Raw genomic sequence first — 18,788 nt, 5'->3', positions numbered from 1 at the left:
GAGCGAGGGAAGCCTGTCTCAGCAGATCTCCATTACGTGGTCTCTGCATTGAAGCCCGTCGGCCTATTGGCATTCTGCTGATGAGACCCAGAATGTTGAAACCATTCCAGAGTTCGCTTGCGTCAGCGCACGCTGCTGGATCTTATTGGTCTGGAAATCCAGAGGCCCCGCTGAGTCGTAAGGCTCTTAGTGGAGCGATGCTGCTGCTGTGTCTGATCCCAATTGAGTGATCTCCAGGTAAATCTTCGGCATTGCGATGTTCGGCCACGACCAGTTCCGTTCCGCCATGTGTGTGTGCGTGCGTGTGTGCGTGCGTGCGTGTGCACGTTCGTATACTTGGTTGACGTCCTCGCGCTTGTCTCTAGGAGGGGCTGAGACCGGGAGACACGACCAGCACCTTCTGCGGGACGCCCAACTACATCGCCCCCGAAATCCTGCGCGGGGAGGAGTACGGTACGCGTCGAGCCTGCTGGCGAGTTAGCGAGCGCCTATTTAAGCCGGCCCCACCGGTCAGGGCCCCCCCCAGGACGACGGCGCGCTGGATGGCGATGGCGTCGTCATCCGCGAGAAACGTCCTTTAGGATTGTTCAGATTATTTCGAGTATTTGGCCGCTGTAAATGTTCACGCGATAAGCCACTTCGTTGAGCTATCGTTTGCGATGGCTTCTGAAAAATTACGTAATAGCTTGGTGGGTTTTTTCGTGATAAAAATAGTTTGGTTTAATTTATATTTTTTGTTGTAGTGATTTGCTTACCCTTGATATACTTTGCACTCCTGTCACGTTTTGTGTAATGTTTGTTGTTGTAACGTCCTGAGCCGCTCCTACTGGAAACATCCGTTTGCATGGTTTAGATTATGTACAGTATTTAAGCCGCTTTAAATGTAACAACGCGATGAGCCGCTTCGTTGACCCATCATTTGTGATAGTCAGGGTGGCTTCTGAAAAAGAAGCGAATGCCTCGGTAGGCTTTACCTGGTAAAATAAAAACATAGTTTAGTTTAATTAGTATTTTGTAGTGATTTGCTTACCTTTGCTATACTTTGCGCTGCTGTCGTATTTTATTTGCGTATCGTTTGTTGTCGTAACGCCCTGGCCCAATCCTTGCTGGACATCTGTTTAAAAAGAGCTTCATAGCTCATCGGATTCTCTCTGCCCTGTGGCGGACGGGCCGTGTCTCCCCCGTGGTGCGCAGGGTTCAGCGTGGACTGGTGGGCGCTGGGTGTGCTCATGTTCGAGATGATGGCGGGCCGCTCGCCCTTCGATATCGTGGGGATGATGGACAACCCGGACCAAAACTCGGAGGACTACCTCTTCCAAGGTTAGACTCGTGCTGGGATGGGGTGGTGGGGGGAGGGGAGTGTGATGGCACTGTAGGTTACGATCGCTGTGCCAGATGGGTGGGTGCGGTGGCACTGTGTGGTTACGATCGCTGTGCCAGGAGGGGTGGGTGTGGTGGCACTGTGCGGTTACGATCGCTGTGCTAGGGGGGATGGGTGCAGTGGCACTGTGTGGTTACAATCGCTGTGCCAGGGGGGGTGGTTGCACTGTGTGGTTACGATCGTTGTGCCAGGGGGAGTGGGTGCGGTGGCACTGTGTGGTTACGATCGCTGTACCAGGGGGGGTAGGTGCGGTGGTGCGGTGGCACTGTGTGCTCCGGTTCGACTACACGCAGAGTAAGCCGGCGGCACTTACCCCACCCAGCCCCTGCCTCAGAGAGCACGCTCTGTCGCTTGAACGGTCGCTTGAAGTCAGTAATCAACCAGGTCACTCTCGCAAATGAGGCTAATCCTGGTCTCCTGGGTTCTCACCTGGCTTAACAAAAATAAAGCTGAAACTTTAGCTCACCCACCCCGCAAAAATGTTCACTCACCCACCCGCTCGGTCACTCACCCACTCGCCCACCCAACCACTCACCCACCCACTCACCCACCCACTCACCCACCCACTCACCCACCCATCCACTCACCCACCCACTCACTCACCCACCTACTCACCCACTCACCCTTCCACTCATCCACTCACCCTTCCACTCACCCACCCACTCACCCACTCACTTACGCACCCACTCACTCACCCACTCACTCACTCACCCACCCACCCACTCACCTACTCACCCACTCACCCACCCACTCACCCACCCACTCATCCACCCACGCATCCACCCGCCCACCCACTCACTCGCTCGCTCGCTCACCCACTCACCCACCCACTCTCCCACTCACCCACCCACTCACCCATTCATCCACCCACTCACCCACTCACCCACCCACTCACTCACTCACCCATTAACCCACTCACTCACTCACCCATCCATCCACTCGCCCACCCACCCGACTTGTTGAGCCAATTTCCCCAGAATTTTGGATGTCATTGGCAGGGCACTCCGTTTAATTGTTCACCGCGCGAACAAAGTTTACATCGCATCGCCGGCTTACAATTCCTCCCTCCTCCCAAGTTCACACGTCAACTTGCGCTCAATTCAAGAACGACATTGACATTTTTTTTCAATCTCCGATCCTCTGTTACACCTTCACTAGGTAGGGGGGGGGGCTGTTTGTTCCTGGCCTCTTAGCGTTTTTTTGGCCCCTATGCTCAGCAACCCGTGGTATAAAATTAAATCAACAGCCACATGGTGGGTGGAGGTGGGGGGTGGGGGTTGTGGGGGTAGTAGGGGGTGTGCCCCGTCTAGTCAGATCTCCAGAGCTAACCTGGCAAGTGCTTGGGATGGGCTGATGGGTGGGGGGATGGGTGGGGGGATGGGTGGGGGGATGGGTGGGGGGATGGGTGGGGGGATGGGTGGGGGGATGGGTGGGGGGATGGGTGGGGGGATGGGTGGGGGGATGGGTGGGGGGATGGGGGGCTACGTCATCAGCAGAGGGCCAGTGCAGCGAAATTCATTGCTAACAAAAAATTAATGTCGCATAATTCATGGGAATTGCATCTCACAACGCTGTACGATAATTTTATATATATACAATGGCTAAATCCTATTTGTAACAATTATTATGAATAATGAAAACCTGCAAAAAATAAAACATGAATTAAAACAAATCAAGAAATGGCATAAAAATAAAAGGTATGAACAACAACATGAAGTCAGGGCAATGAGTCCACTCAGTGGCGACGGTGTTAGTCCCTCCCCACGATCCACGCGGCCACCGCGAAGTCGGACATCGCCCAAACTGCGCGCATGTTTCCGCGGTTGTGCTCTTGTGAGACTGAGGCTGTGAGGCTGTGTGGCTGTGTGGCTGTGAGGCTGTGAGGCTGTGAGGCTGTGTGGCTGTGAGGCTGTGTGGCTGTGTGGCTGTGAGGCTGTGAGGCTGTGTGGCTGTGAGGCTGTGTGGCTGTGAGGCTGTGAGGCTGTGTGGCTGTGTGGCTGTGAGGCTGTGAGACTGTGAGACTGTGGGGCTGTAGGGTGGTGGGGGCTGTGAGACTGTGAGGCTGTGAGACTGTGTGGCTGTGAGGCTGTGAGACTGTCAGGCTGTGAGACTGTGGCTGTGAGGTTGTGTGGCTGTGAGACTGTGAGGCTGTGAGACTGTGTGGCTGTGAGGCTGTGAGACTGTGTGGCTGTGAGGCTGTGAGACTGTGAGGCTGTGAGACTGTCAGGCTGTCAGGCTGTGAGACTGTGAGGCTGTGAGACTGTGCGGCTGTGAGACTGTGTGGCTGTGAGACTGTGTGGCTGTGAGACTGTGTGGCTGTGAGACTGTGTGGCTGTGTGGCTGTGTGGCTGTGAGACTGTGAGGCTGTGAGACTGTGTGGCTGTGAGACTGTGTGGCTGTGAGGCTGTGCTGCTGTGTGTTCGGGTTGTGGTGCCGCTCGGGGCAACGGTTCCACTCCACGTACCTGCGGTCGCTTCAGTGACCGAACTGAAGTGCGTGGAGCGAAACGTCGGACGTCGTGTGTAAACAACGCACGGCACCGCCCGCAAGCACAGCGGGAGAGGCTCGCTCGCGGCTGACGGCTAAAAAATGTTTTTGTTCCACCTGGAAAATGGTGCACACCATGCTCTCTCTGTTTCCTGTCTCTCCTTCCTTCTTTCCATGTGTGTGTGTCAACGTGTCTTGTCTCTCTTTTGCGTCAACAATCCTTGCGTGTTCTGTCCCACGTCTGTTTTCTGTCTGGTGTGTGCGTGTCTTATCCCGTGTGTGTGAGTATTCTGTCCCGTGTGTCTGGGTGTGTGTCCCATCCCATGCGTGTGCGTCTGTCATGGTGTGTGTGCACGTGTGCGCGTCCGAGCGCTCGCTGTGTGTTGTTGTGGGCTGGTTTCTCCAGGACACGTTTACAAAGGTAGCGCCACCCTTCCCGTAAGTGTGATACCCGTCGCTTGCTTCTCGTGCCGCATGGGATGCCGGTTGCGCCTTACTCACAAAGCGAACGTGGCCCTCGGCCCGTTAACCACATCCCGTTAATCCACGTCGGCGCGGGGCGGTGAGCCGGGAGCCACTACCGCGCGCCACCACGCTGGGACGGCTTCGCCGTTGTGCCTGTCCGCTGGCGCCGCTGCCGCTCTCGGCTCTCCCCGACGGCGTTTTTGGGGGGAAACGGCGTTCGTAAATATATACGAACGCCGTTTGCCTCCGCTTCAACACAGGGCGTGGATTGCCTAAACCCCCCTACACCAGTGGTTCTTCTTCACCTGGGGTGCATCACTCACCCCCTGGGGGTACGAGATGCCCTTTCTGGGGGTGCGAGACATGGGCAGAATTTTTTTTAAAGGTAAATAATTTAAAACACAAATTAAGCATGGGCACGTAAGTACAACAGCTACTTTGTTTCATCAAACCCTCTGTATTTATTAATATTGTACATTTTTTACGATTGAGAACCAAAGGGGGGTACAAGGCTGCAGTGAAGGTTAAGAACCACTGCCCTACAGCATCAGTGTTGGCACCAGGCAGGCAGAGCGGTGCATTCTACTCCTTTACGCCCCGCATGTGTTGTGTTGCTGTGGTGGTGTTGTTGTGGTGTTGACGATTAGAATGCGCGGCACGCGCGTGTGTGTCGTTGGGTGGTGTGGCTGGGTGGTGTGGTTCGGCGCCGCTGCTGCTGCACATTGTGACCTGTGAACGCCACGCAACGTACGGCGTTTTGCCGTTCTCTACTAACGTGCCTGTGTGAGCAACTGTGTGCGTGTGTCAGTGCACATGTGTGAGACTACGGGGAACGGTGGTAGCGTAGCGGTTAGCGCGCTGCACTACGAACCCAGAGCCCCCAGTTTGATTCCCACTCACGGTCAACACCGGTGACGATCATCTGGACTGGTCCTGGGCCTCCCCTAGGTCGATTCAACCTCAAATGAGTACCTGGTGCGGTGTGTAAACATTGTCACTTGGCGTGGTGCTGGCCACCCAACCCCCATGCTTACCATGCCGGCCTTCATAGGTGCTCACTAACAGCACTTGCTAACGGTCTGTTAAGGTTACATGGGGGATCTTTGTCTTTGCAAGTGTTCGTGTAAGCGTGTACAAGCATGTGTTGAATGTACATGGCAATGCGCATGCTAGTTTTGAACTTGTGATTACGTGTATATGTGTTGGCACAGTAGGGGGCACAGCTGGTACATCTGCCAGTCAGTCAACCCATGGCATCTGGGTCTATCCCATGACCTCACTATCAGTCAGCCTTCGGCACTTCACGTGGCCTCAAAATGCACCTGGCTTGGCACAGGCGCCGTGGTGACGTCACCACCACTTAGTGGCGAACGGCGGTTGTTGTGCGTATGGGTGGTGAACATCCAATTTCTTTCTAATATACTCTTAGGTTATTTCGGTAAAGTCACGTAGGTAAAATAATAATAAAATAAAATAATAATAAATGTGATTTTATTTAGTTATTTTCATTTATTATTATTTTCTTTTTATTATTTACCTACGTGACTTTACCGAAAGAACCTAAGAGTATGAATCCTTGCAGTCACGAAAGTTTCAAATCTAGAATTATTTCTAATATATTTATGGGGTCATTCGCCCCCCACCACCCCCCCACCCACAATATACACGACACCCGGTATGTCCATCCGCATAATTGCCAGGGCACTCCGCTATGCGCATGCTTAGGAACGCTCTCTGCAAAGCAACAACCCGAGCGGTCATTTGGATGACGGCGCCGCCGCCGCAGAAAGAGCAGCGGAGGAGGGGGATTGGGTGGTTATAACGTGGCCACTCGAGGCCCGGAGCGCTCGCTGGCCGGAGGGACCCACGGCCCTTCAATGGGGGGGCGGGGCGCGGGGTGGCAGGCCAGCCCCGGGCCCAGCGGCGGTGCCCCGGCTAGTGCCAGGAGAGTAACGCGACGCGTCGTGCCATGGGCCCCCCTCTCTCTCGTTGGCACAGTGATTCTGGAGAAGCAGATCAGGATCCCGAGGTCCCTCTCGGTGAAGGCGGCCAACGTGCTCAAGGGATTCCTCGACAAGGTGCGGGAGACGCCAGCTTGCCGCGCGTGTCTCTGTGTGCGTGTCTGTTGGATGTATGTGTGTGTCTCTGTGGGTGTCTGTGTGTCTGTGGGTGTGTGCTGGTGTGTTTAGGTGGGGAGCGTTAGTGTAGCGGTTAGCGCCCTGCGCTACAAACCGGTGACCTGAGTTCGGTTTCCGCTCACGGCCAACATCGGTGACGAATATCTGAACCGGTCCTGGGCCTCCCCTAGATCGACCCAGCCTCAAATGAGTACCTGGTGGGGTGTATAAACATTGCCACTGGGGAGACAAAGGCGGCCGGGCGTGGTGCTGGTCACCCACCCCCTCAAATACCGTTCTGGCCTTCATAGGTGCTCATTAACAGCACTTGCCCCAACAGTCTGTTAAGGCTATACGGGGATCTTTGTCTTTGTGTGTATCTGTTTCTGTGGGAGGGAAGCTCACAACAACAAGTTTAGCCCAGGATGGCTAAAACACAGCCAGTCGGCACAGTGGGGAGCATAGGTGGTGCATCTTCCAGTCATCTCAAGTCGGTGACCTGCTGGCAGCGAGCCTTTCAGGCTTCCCGTCACGGCCTTAAAGTGCACCGAGCCTGGCACAAAGGCTGTAGTGGTGTCATAGCCACTTAGTGGCGAATAGCTGCTGTTGTTGTACATATCTGTGTGTATCTGTACATGTCTAGATACCTGCTTGTGAACGTGTCTATCTCCATGTGTGTCTGTCTATCTGTGTGTGTCTATATGAAAGTTGCAAGCGAGAATTTCATCATCGCTTACGGCTGGGGTTGGCATCGTCCCCCACTCATCCTGATGTCGAGGGTAAATGGGCGAGGTTTAGAACTGTGACTCATGCAGCTGCAATGGCTGCTTTGGGTACGCGGTCCAGACCTCCCCAAAGACCCTGGCTGACAGATGAGGTGTTCAAGCTGGCTGAGAAAAAGCAACAGGCCCACTGTAATCGTCTACAGCATCCCACGTCAGAGAATGAGGAGGCTTACCGCAGCCTTCGCTCGGAGGTTCGGAGAGCCGTGAGGCGCTGCAAGGATGGGTGGTGGTCGCGGGTTGCTGACGAGGTGGAGTCTTCCTCAGTAGCCTGCGATCACAAATCACTATTTAACTCCATCAAAAAAGTAACCTGCAGCGCCACACCTATTACATCATTAGGGGAAATACGGTAATACAATCTCTGACCCCCAGGAACAGGTTTGCAGATTTGCTGAGCATTTCTGTGAGGTCCTGGGGGAGGGGAAATCCTTCAGCCAGGAAAACATCGTGGCACAAAGTGGGGATGACCCTGCTGAGGTTGCGGTGTCACCCCCTGTGAGTGGCTGGCTGAGGTGCCGTCTGTTGAGGAAGTATTGAAGGCGATCCAGAGTCTGAGACCAGGAAAGGCAACGGGCAGAGATGATTTCCCAAGCGAAATGCTGAGGGAGGGTGGCGTTTGTGCACAGACTGCCCTACATGACATCATAACAACAGGCTGGACCACTGGACAGGTTCCGCAGGTTTGGAAGGATGCCCTGGTGGTCCCCCTCTTTAAGAAGGTGGACCGCACAGTCTGTAACAACTACAGGGGCATCTCACTCCTCAGTGTGCCGGGAAAGGTCCTGGCAAGGATTATTCAACATCGCCTTGCTAGGCACACTGAGGAAAAGCTTGCGGAGCCCCAATGCGGTTTCAGGAAAGGGCGGTCCTGCACAGATGCCATATTTTCTGTCCGTCTGCTACAGCAGAGGTGTAGGGAATGCCAACAAGACCTATATCTCTGCTTTATTGACCTGGTCAAGGCCTATGATACCATCAGTAGGCCTGGGCTCTGGGTTGTTCTTCGTGCTTTCGGAGTCACTGACCCTCTGCTCACGATCATTAAGGACCTTCATGATGGTGAGCGGGCCCGGGTAAAACTACGTGGCTGGGAGTCAGAGCCATTCCCTGTGCACCTTGGGGTGCGACATGGATGTCCTCTGGCTCCCACATTATTTAACATCTATTTTGACCACGTAGTTCATGAAGCCTTCAGTAGCTGTACCGGCGGAATTTACATCTGGTACAGATGCAATGGGAGGCTGATCGATGCCCGGGTGCGGTCAAGGGCTCCCTATTGGTCAACCACGTTATGTATGCAGACGACCTGGTAATTGCAGCTCACTCACAAGAGGAGTTGGAGGCGCTGCTGCTGAAACTGTAGTGTGCCACTAAGAGGTGGGGCCTTACCATTAGCCTCACCATAACGAAGCACCTGCCTGGGTATTTTGTACCATAGGGCACTCCACCCCCACAACTCCCAATCGGTGATGGGGCAGTTGTGGAGAGAGTGGAGAGTTTCCCATACCTGGGCAGTGTGCTCATGACTGGCTCCGGTTTAACAGCAGAGGTCTCACTCCGAATCAGTCGAGCGGCATTATCTTTTCATCGGTTGCGTAACGCTGCGTGGAAGCTACCTGGTCTGTCGCTCCGCACGAAGCTTCGGGTCTTCTCAGCCACGGTCATTCCCTCCCTTCTCTACGCTTGCGAAACGTGGACCTCCCTAATAGAACATCTTCGCCGGTTTGAAACATTTACGCTGGCCTACCTACGATCAATCCTGGGTTTAACCAGGCTGGATTGTGTGAGAAGCTCACAAATCCTCGAAAGATCTGGGCAAAGTCCCATCGGTGAGCACCTCCGGCAGGCAAGGCTGCATTGGCTGGGCCATGTAGCCCGCATGCCCAATCACCGCATGCCCAAACACCTTTTGTTCGGCCGGATCGAGGGGGCTAAACGGGCGCGGCACGGGCTAGAGAAGAGATGGAGTGACGTGGTACAGGAGGATGTGGCACTGAGTGGACTTGCCGATGACTGGTACCAGTGGTGTCAAGATCGGCCTCTGTGGAGGAGGCTCGTGAAGGACGCTACTGGGCAGTTGGAGGCAGTCGCCCTCCAACAACAACAGAGGGTGGAGGAGCGACGCTCACAACAACGAGCGGAGCGCCGGGTGGCTAAAGCACAGCAAATTGGCACAGGTGGTGCATCAGTAAGTCATCTCAGTCGACCTGTGGAACCTGGGTCTGCCCCGTGACCTCCTGCCAGCTGGCGTTCGACACTTCACGTGGCCTCAATGTGCAAATAGCCTGGCACAAGCGTCGTGGTGACTTTACCACCACTTAGTGGCGAATGGCAGTTGTTGTTGTCGAACTCCATGTGTGTATGTGTCTATCTTTTAGTGTGTTTGTGTCTATCTTCGAGTGTGTGTCTATCTCCGTACGTGCGTATGTCCATCCCCCTGTGTCCGTGTGCTCAGGACCCCCGGGAGAGACTTGGCTGCCATCCCCAGACGGGTTTTGCTGATATTCAGAGCCACGCGTTCTTCCGCACGATTGCGTGGGACATGGTGCGTCTCTCTTTCTGTCTCTCTACGTGTCCCACTTATCACACACTCGCTCAGACAATCGGATAGACTTACATATATATGCACAGATATACACCGACACGCACAGACTTCCACAGACAATCACAGATGTACACAGACATACACTAACTTACACAGATACTCACCGATGTACACAGAGACTCATAGACTTACACAGACACTCAAGACTTACACAGACAGTCACAGACTTACACAGACACTCACAGACTTACACAGAGACTCACAGACTTGCACATAGACTCACAGACACTCACATACACTTACAGATTCATACAGACTTACACAGACACAGACTTACACAGACACTCATAGGCTTACACACACACACAGACTTCCACAGACAATCACAGATTTACAGACATACACAAACTTACACAGACACTCACCGATGTACACAGATACTCACAGACACTCACAGACACTCACATACACTTACAGATTCATACAGACTTACATAGACACAGACTTACACAGACACTCAAGACTTACACAGATACCCACAGACTTACACAGAGACTCATAGACCTACACAGACACCCACAGACTTACACAGAGACTCATAGACCTACACAGACACTCACATACTTACACAGAGACTCACAGACTTACACAGAGACTCACAGACGCTCACATACACTTACAGATTCATACAGACTTACACAGACACAGACTTACACAGACACTCATAGGCTTACACACACGCACAGACTTCCACAGACAATCACAGATGTACAGACATACACAAACTTACACAGACACTCACCGATGTACACAGATACTCACAGACACTCACAGACTTACACAGATACTCACAGACTTACACAGACACTCACAGATTACACAGACACTCACAGACTTACACAGACACTCACAGACTTACACAGGACGGGTGGGAGCCCAGTTCACGCCGATAAGTGTTCACGTTCCTGCAGAAGTCCGGTGTCCGTGCCTCTGCCCACTGACCTCCCTCGCCGCTGTCCTTGCGCTCCCCCACCCCACCCCCCATAACTCCCTCCCTCCCCCGCCCCCACCAGCTGGAACAGAAGCAGGTGATTCCTCCCTTCAAGCCTCACATCGCGGGAGACTTTGGCCTCGACAACTTTGACAGCCAGTTCACCACGGAGCCCGTGCACTTCACCCCCGACGACGAGTGAGCAGCGCCGCCCGGCGTCCACCACCCCCGTCCCTCCTTCCCCCACCTCGAGCCCACTCACCCCCCCCCCCCCTCAAACCAGGGCCCAGCCCAGTCAGTGTGGTCGCAGCCAAAGCCGCCACAGTGTCCCTGCTATCACCACTGCAAGCCCATACCTTCCGATTAACCCACGACCCACTCGGCGTGGTAGCAGACACGGCGTGCGCCGTCCCTGATATCCCCACCGCTAGCCCATACCCACCCCCTCGATCAACCCACGACCCAGTCCACTCGGTGTGGTAGCAGCCACAGCGTCGTCGTCCCCGTCTCTGATATCCCCACTGCTAGCTCGTAACCCCCACTCCCCACGGCCTCGCTAATGTACAATGGATAAATGTATCCAATCGCTAAGTCTGTGAGCGTGTGCTCGTCTGCTCACCGGCAAGCGAGCCGAAACGACACCAATTGCGCGTTAAGCACTCACGTCTGCACGTGACCATTTAATTTGTTCGGCTGTGCCAGACAGTGAAGGCTTTCCTGGTCAGATCTTTACACGAGCCACTTGCTGAGCCTCCCAACGCTCACCCCATCGTCATCCCCCAACCCTGCCCCGGCTTCAACACCGCCGGTCACCGCCGCTCCCTTCCCCAACCCTAAACCCAGCGTTGACCGTTAACCTCCTGTGACCCTCACCCTATCGCTGCACCTGCCGACCCTGACCCCTGACCTCCCCTTCCCCCCCCTCCCTCCCCCCCCCGTGTGCCTGTGCCCAGGAGCGTGCTGCAAAAGATTGACCAGACAGAGTTCGAGGGCTTCGAGTACATCAACCCCCTGCTCATGTCCACCGAGGAGTGCGTCTGAGCCTCTACCTCCTCGTCCACCTCCTTGTCCTCCAGGCCTACCATCCAATCACCCAGCCGCACTCCACCAATCAGCTGTACCACAGCAGGCCGGAATCCCCCCACATCTACCGACAATGCAGTTGTACATTCCAGGTTGTCACGCGCTCAACACCTCCCCCCCCCCACCTCCTGCTGTTTGGGATCTCCCAGATTTGGAACCGGTGCGGTGTGCACCGCTCGCGACGGATGCAGCGGAACTCATGACAGGGTGATGCCACTTCTCCCAACGCTTTGCCATAACCCCCCCCCCACCTCGTCCACCCCCTTGCCGTTCAGTTATACTTCAATGGTACATTCCACCCTGCAAGTTGCCTACTGTGAAGTCTCCCGTGGACGTTGGGGTGCGGTGGTCTACCTTGGAATGTTCCACTTTGATTCTTTGAGGGGATGTGAAGCTTGAAGGCGTTTCTCTCTCTCTCTGTCTCCCACAGCCTAATTGCACGAGTGATGCCGATGTGACCGAGTGAGCGTGTGTCGAAGTGTGCATGTGCGTGCTAGCGATTGCGTGGGTACGTGTCTAGTGTAGAGTGGTGGCACAGCGGTTAGTGCGACCGCGCTAGGAACTCGGCGACCCGAGTTCGATTACCCACTCTCACGGCCAATTGGGTCAATATCCAGAACCGGTCCTGGGCCTTTCCTTGGATCAACTCGGCCTTCATGAGTACCTGGTGCGGTGTGTAGCCAAACATCAGCACTGGGGAAACAAAGACGGCCCGGCGTGGTGCTGGCCAATCACCTGCCTCGTGTGCTGTGCGAGCCGTCATAGGTGCTCGCAAACAGCACTTGCCCCATAACAGCCTTAGTAGGCTACACGGCGATGTTTGTTGTATTTGTTGTGTGTGTGTGTATGTGTGTGAATGTTATGGATTGTTTGAGAGCACACATATACATAAGTGCAGAGCGGTGGTGCCGGCGGTCAACGCATTCCACCACGCACAGTGTAACCTGGGCTCGACAACAGGCCGTTTATCACATCGATGACGTGTGGTCACCGAACCTTGTCTTGGAACTCCTCTAGGTTGACTTGGCCTTAATATTCAGTGCATTTGTGTGAACATCGGCACTGCAGAGATGAGGGTAGCTGGGTGTGGTGCTGGCCACACCCCACCCCCCTTGTGTTATGTCATGGTCTTAATAGGTGCTCGCTAACAGCACTTGCCCCAATAGTCTGTAGAAGGCTATGTGGGGGAGATCTTTGTCTCGTTTTGGCTTTGTGGGTATGTGTGAGTGTGTGTGAGTTGGTGTGTGTGTGAGTCAGTGTATGTGTATGAGTGAGTGAGTGTGAGTCAGTGGTGAGGGTGTATGAGTGTGAGTGAGTGTGTGTGTATGAGTGAGTGTGAGTGAGTGTCTGAGTCGGTGTGCTCTGTCAGGGAGCAGTGGCAGCAGCGTACTAAGAGCCGCGCCATGAAACCCGGTGACCCGAGTTGCATTCCCGCTCGAGGCCACCAACGGTGGCGAATATTTGAACTGGTCCTGGGTCCTCCCTTAGGTCGACTGAGCCTTAAACGAGCACCAGTGTGTAAACATCAGTGCTGGGGAGACAAAGGCGGCCGGGCGTGATTTTGGCCACACGACCAACCCCGAGTGTGCTGTGCCAGCCTTTATAGGTGCTCGCTAACAGCACTTGCCCCAACAGTCGGTTGAAGGCTATACGGCAAGCCCCTTTGTGAGAGTGAACGCACGAGGGTGTGCGAGCGAGCGTGAGCACGCGGGTGTGCGAGCGAGCGTGAGCACGCGGGTGTGCGAGCGAGCGTGAGCACGCGGGTGTGCGAGCGAGCGTGAGCACGCGGGTGTGCGAGCGAGCGTGAGCACGCGGGAGTGCGAGCGAGCGTGAGCACGCGGGAGTGCGAGCGAGCGTGAGCACGCGGGAGTGCGAGCGAGCGTGAGCACGCGGGTGTGCGAGCGAGCGTGAGCACGCGGGAGTGCGAGCGAGCGTGAGCACGCGGGAGCGCGAGCGAGCGTGAGCACGCGGGTGTGCGAGCGAGCGTGAGCACGCGGGAGTGCGAGCGAGCGTGAGCACGCGGGAGCGCGAGCGAGCGTGAGCACGCGGGAGCGCGAGCGAGCGTGAGCACGCGGGTGTGCGAGCGAGCGTGAGCACGCGGGTGTGCGAGCGAGCGTGAGCACGCGGGAGCGTAAATCGGCAAAAACGCGTGCAAACCCGTGTTTAGAATGACAGCACATCAAGCCTGTTGCTCGTTAGTCCAGCGGTGTAGCTGTTGATGGTGCAGGTTGTGCAACCGCCACCGGGCCCCGTGGGCATGTGGGGGGATGGGGGGGGGCATTTAATTCCCTGCACCGTTGGGAGCCACGGTGCACCACTGCTGCCTCCGCTACCTTTACAACTTCCCGCCGACACGGTCATTCATAGGGTTACGATTTTGGCACGGAGGTCGCAGAAATCGTCAAATGTAATATGAAGTCCATCGTGACCTCTTGTTGATGACTGTAGGTCGGGGGTAGGGATGTAGAACACGTGTCTGGACACGGCTGTACGTTGGGGGTGGTGGTGATGGGGGGGGGAGGGGTTTGGGAGAAGAAGCACCAACCACCCGTGACCTTTTTGCGCATAAGAGTTTCCCCTTACCTCGGCCGGTAATTTTACTCCTCCAGTTACCCGTGCCAACATCGTGGCCCCTTCCTCGCCCGCTTACCCCTCTCTCTCCTGCTCGGAGTCGCGGTGGCGCTACCCCCCCCCCCGTCCTCTCCACCACCGTCTTCTTCCCTGCCTCCCCTGGTCAGAGCGGTGGCTCCAGGGCTGAGTCTCACCCGAGCACGTTGTCCTCTTCTGTCTCCTCGATGCAGCAGCCTGAGTGGGCCCCGGTGGAGGAGGCTCCCTCACTGGGCAGTGAAGCAGACTGCTTACCAGTTGTACATTTTTACTTTTGTCTTTCTGCTGCTGCTACTGCCACCACCTCTTTCTTCCATCCTTGACCCCTGGTCCGGTGCCCCCTAAGTGGCGAGTTGGTGGGGGGGGGCAGAAGAGACGATGGAGACAAAAACGCGAAACACTATACGCTTTTAAGTCGGGCCTCATTGCACAAGTTAACCACGCGGTGTCGGGATTTATTTACCAAATGTACTATAAGAACTTTAGGAGATACTATTATTATCGCGGTTAAGACGTCGGCAAATGCGATCAATTTAAGACAAATGTAAAACGACAGTATATTTTTTATTCTCCAGCGCCGGCCAGCGTGTGTGGAGTGTGGGATGTGGGGAGTTCGGTGGGGTGGGGTGGGGACGGCAGGGGGGGCCACGGTCTTCATAAATTCTCGGCTGGAACTGCCACATCGCTCGGTTCAGCGGCATGCTGTCTCTCTGTCGCACTCCCCACTCGTGTCTGACCGCTCACCACCGAGGTGATGGCCACTCGCTTGACGTTGCTGCTCCCTTCCTCCCTTCCCGAGCGAGTGATCGAGCGAGCTCTTGAGTTGCGAGTTCCGAGTTTTATTTTGTTCAGCTCGGAGAGAACTCGAGTGAGAGAGCGTGTGAGCGAGACATTTCCAGGGTTTATTGGTCTCTCCCTTTTGCAAGGGGTGACCGACCCTTGGTTCGCCAAAATTACAAAAGCAAAACAAACGGCGAAGATGCAGCTACGAAGCGAATGGAAATCGGTGCGATAACTGTTCACATTCAAAAGTTGAATTCTGTCGTTTTAAGCTCGACACTTGAACTTGCCGCAACGCAGACGCGAGGTTTGCGCGGCCATAAGGATGAGTGGTGGCGTCGACAAGTTACAAAACGCAAATTTTAATCCGAGTCGAGTTCGGCTTTGGCGGGTACACTGCTGTGGGATGGTTGAGGCCCCGTCAGGGGTCTGCTGCTGTTGTTTCCGTTACTGTTCAGTTTAAAGCGCCTTCGACGATGAGCTCGGTTGGCTACGTACGGTGCGAAGGAAGTTCAACAGACACACATACAAAGCGATGTCCGCCGTGCGGGATTTACAAGATGTGCCCCCCCCCCAAAAAAAAAAAAGAAAGGTCGTCCACTTAAAACAGAACCAGAATAATCTGGCAACTCGCTCCTGGATCGTCCAAGTGGAAGCTGTTTGGCGATACCTTGGCCCACGAGCCAAGAGGGGGGGGGGGCTTAGTTGGGGTCACCTGGGTGGCAAATGCTACTCGTGTCTACCCGTGGGCGGTGTTAACCGTGCCCAGACAAAGATTTGGCATCTGTAAACCGCCCCGTTGCGTAAGAACACGTCCCCGTGCCCAAGCGACGTTCTCCAAGGAACACCGCGAAGGGCTTGCCATCGCACGCGTTTGTGTCCAGAGATGAAGTGATGGGAGAATGTCGTCATTGGCATTCGCCAGTTTGCACCATTGGTCACCACCCCAAGCAACCTTTAAAGGCGGCCTCAGGGATAAAGTAAAAACTAAACTATATTTTATTTTACCAGGTAAGGCCACACCGAGCTATGTGTAGCTCTTTTTTCAGAAGCGACCTGGCCACAAATGATGGGTCAACCTCCGTGGCTTATCACGTGGAAATTTATAGCAGCCAAAAACCCGGAGGACGCGACCACATGGAGATGATGCAAACTCAAAAAATACAGCAGGCGTCAGGGTCAGGATCGAACCCACGAGCTCCTGTATACCAGGCGAGGTGGTTAACATCTCCTAGCCACCGTGGCGCCAATCTTGCAACAGACAACGCCGTGCAGATGATTCCCAATTATGACGAAACGATGAAAACACTACTGGGGGAGGGTTACTATGCTGCTGGAACTGTGTAATCATCTCCACTAACTAGCGAGGCCACTTGCTAACAGACACTAAACTACGCGCGATTGAATTGAGATTTCCGTAGTACTTTGGCGGCGTTTGCGTCTTTTCATATTTGGGGGCGTCGGGCCGGCACCCGTCGCTGTGGAGCGTGCGACACTGAAGCCAATCACTCGGAACGAGGCGCTCGCGCACACACGAGTCATGTCGGAACCACCGGTACGAGCCCCTTGGGTTTGATGTTGAAGATACTGCGAAGAAAAAAAGCACTCTTGCCCATCCATAAAAAAACCTCAGCCGTGGCCATTCTCAACAATGAACGAGACGAATGAAACCAAAGTGACGATATCGGTCGCAAAATCTCAACGAACGAAACGCACATTTTTTGTTCAAAGTTTAATTTACCCGCTCTCTGGGGAGGGGGGGGGGGCGTTTTAGCGGCCGCTAAACTTTGGGCAGCTTCTAACGCGCGGTTTGTGTATAAACGAGGGGGGGGGCTTGCCTCCGTGCTTGTTTGACGTGTTTCTTGTCGCTGCTGCTGCTCCTGCTCTCGTCACCGCCACGTCGGACATAGATCGCATCGCCGAAGCGGTCACGTGCGCGGCGGCGACGGCTGTGTCCGACCGCGTGCCACGTGCGCGCCACCATTGGTTGATCGTCACGGTGTTGTGAAGCAGGGGCAACCCTTGTGGTTGGTGTGGGTGGGTGGGGGGAGGTCGTAGGGGGCTAGGCACGGCCCAGTCGATGTTATAACTTTAAGCAAAATGTTGTGACGCTGAAATGAAATTGGTTTCGACGGTTCGAGCTGCCGCTCACGCTCGCGTAATACGGTGACATGGGACAGCCCACGAAATCGCAGGTCGCCGCTCAGTCATGTATGATCTTGCAGAACCTCAATAGAGGCAATATTATATCGATTCTGTTCGTAATCAATCCGACTACAATGTAAAAATGACCTTTTTTATTCATCAATCCCAAAATAATCGAGGGGGTACATCGCTGCGCCCATTCATTGCCAAGCCAATCAAAGGATCGAGTAATCCCATTGGTGAGTGTTGCGACAGGTGAACCGCCCACTTTGATTGCCTAAGATTACAGCTCCGTCCAGTCGCCCATCGCTACAGGCTTAAAACTAAAATCATCAACTATTTTAATTTACCAGGTAAGGCCCACTGAGCTATACATAGCTTTTTTCAGAAGCGACCTGGCTATCACAAATGACAGCTCAAAGAAGTGGCTTATCATCATATAGAAATGTATAGCAGCCAAATACTCTATGCGCGTAATGTTGATTCTTAATGTGGAGGGGAAAACCTGGAGGAATCCGGAGAAAAATCCACGCGACCACGGGAAGAGAGACACCGCAAACTCCACATATACAGCAGGCTTCAAGGTCGGGATCGAACCCACGACCTGTAGACCAGGCGAGGTAGTTAACATTCTAGCCACCGTGATGATGTTGATGATGAGAGAGAGAGAGAGATATATACTGTACACCACAAACTCCACATATACAGCAGGCGTCGGTGGGGATCGAACCCACGACCTCATGTAGACCAGGCGAGGTAGTTAACATCTCCTAGCCACCGTGGCGCCCCATTGACAACGGTGCTGTGCGACACCAGCGACCGTGCGACTTCAATACCGGGGTCCGGGTCACGTTCATAGAACGGCTCTGAAAAGACATCGATCGGGTGTCTCGTCGTGCGGTCAGACACTTGTATCGCCACGTGTCGCTCACATGTATGTACATGTGTGGGCGTGGGTGGGTGCGTGCGCGCGTTCGGAACACAGCCCGCCTATTCTGAACACGTGCCATGGTGTGGACTGCATTTGCGTTGAGTCTGAACCGAGGGCGCTTTCGCTCGGAACAATTTTTTGTTCTTGTAGATCGACGGCCGCGTCGCGGCGGTGAAGGGAGGAGGAGCGTTGTCTGGCAAATCCTGAGAGCTCTATTTAACTAGATAGCACTGGGAGCCCGGAGGGCCCATAGTCTGTAATGTTCGGGGTTGCACAAACTCCGTGGATTCCGGTCAAGGTTTCCACGTTTACCTGTCTTCACAGCCGCAGCCGTCATATCACATCGTCATCGCAGTAATGGCGTTATACCACATTACTTGATACGTGCAGCGGTCGATAAGTGAACCGTTGTCATTATTGAAACGAGTGGGTGTGTATTTACCCAGCACAAGCCTCGCTTGAGTCTTAAGA

The 18,788-nt window shown here is 54.6% G+C and overlaps 1 protein-coding gene across 1 annotated transcript in view; it reads left to right on the top strand.

The window, feature by feature from the left end:
- The window catches only part of PRKCI (protein kinase C iota), a 57,161-nt gene extending 42,097 nt beyond the window's left edge, over positions 1–15,064 (top strand). Inside the window, exons 13-18 of the mRNA XM_078873380.1 lie at positions 366–453; positions 1,195–1,320; positions 6,332–6,411; positions 9,691–9,780; positions 10,854–10,969; positions 11,725–15,064. Of these exons, the coding sequence (XP_078729506.1) occupies positions 366–453; positions 1,195–1,320; positions 6,332–6,411; positions 9,691–9,780; positions 10,854–10,969; positions 11,725–11,812 (588 nt within the window). The 3' untranslated portion in view covers positions 11,813–15,064. The remainder of the gene's footprint in view (positions 1–365; positions 454–1,194; positions 1,321–6,331; positions 6,412–9,690; positions 9,781–10,853; positions 10,970–11,724) is intronic.
- The last annotated feature ends 3,724 nt before the right edge of the window (positions 15,065–18,788 follow it).

The sequence above is a fragment of the Lampetra fluviatilis genome, chromosome 36, assembly GCF_964198595.1.
Source record: "Lampetra fluviatilis chromosome 36, kcLamFluv1.1, whole genome shotgun sequence".
NCBI classification, from domain to species: domain Eukaryota; kingdom Metazoa; phylum Chordata; class Hyperoartia; order Petromyzontiformes; family Petromyzontidae; genus Lampetra; species Lampetra fluviatilis.
This window is presented reverse-complemented; position numbering and strand designations above follow the sequence as displayed.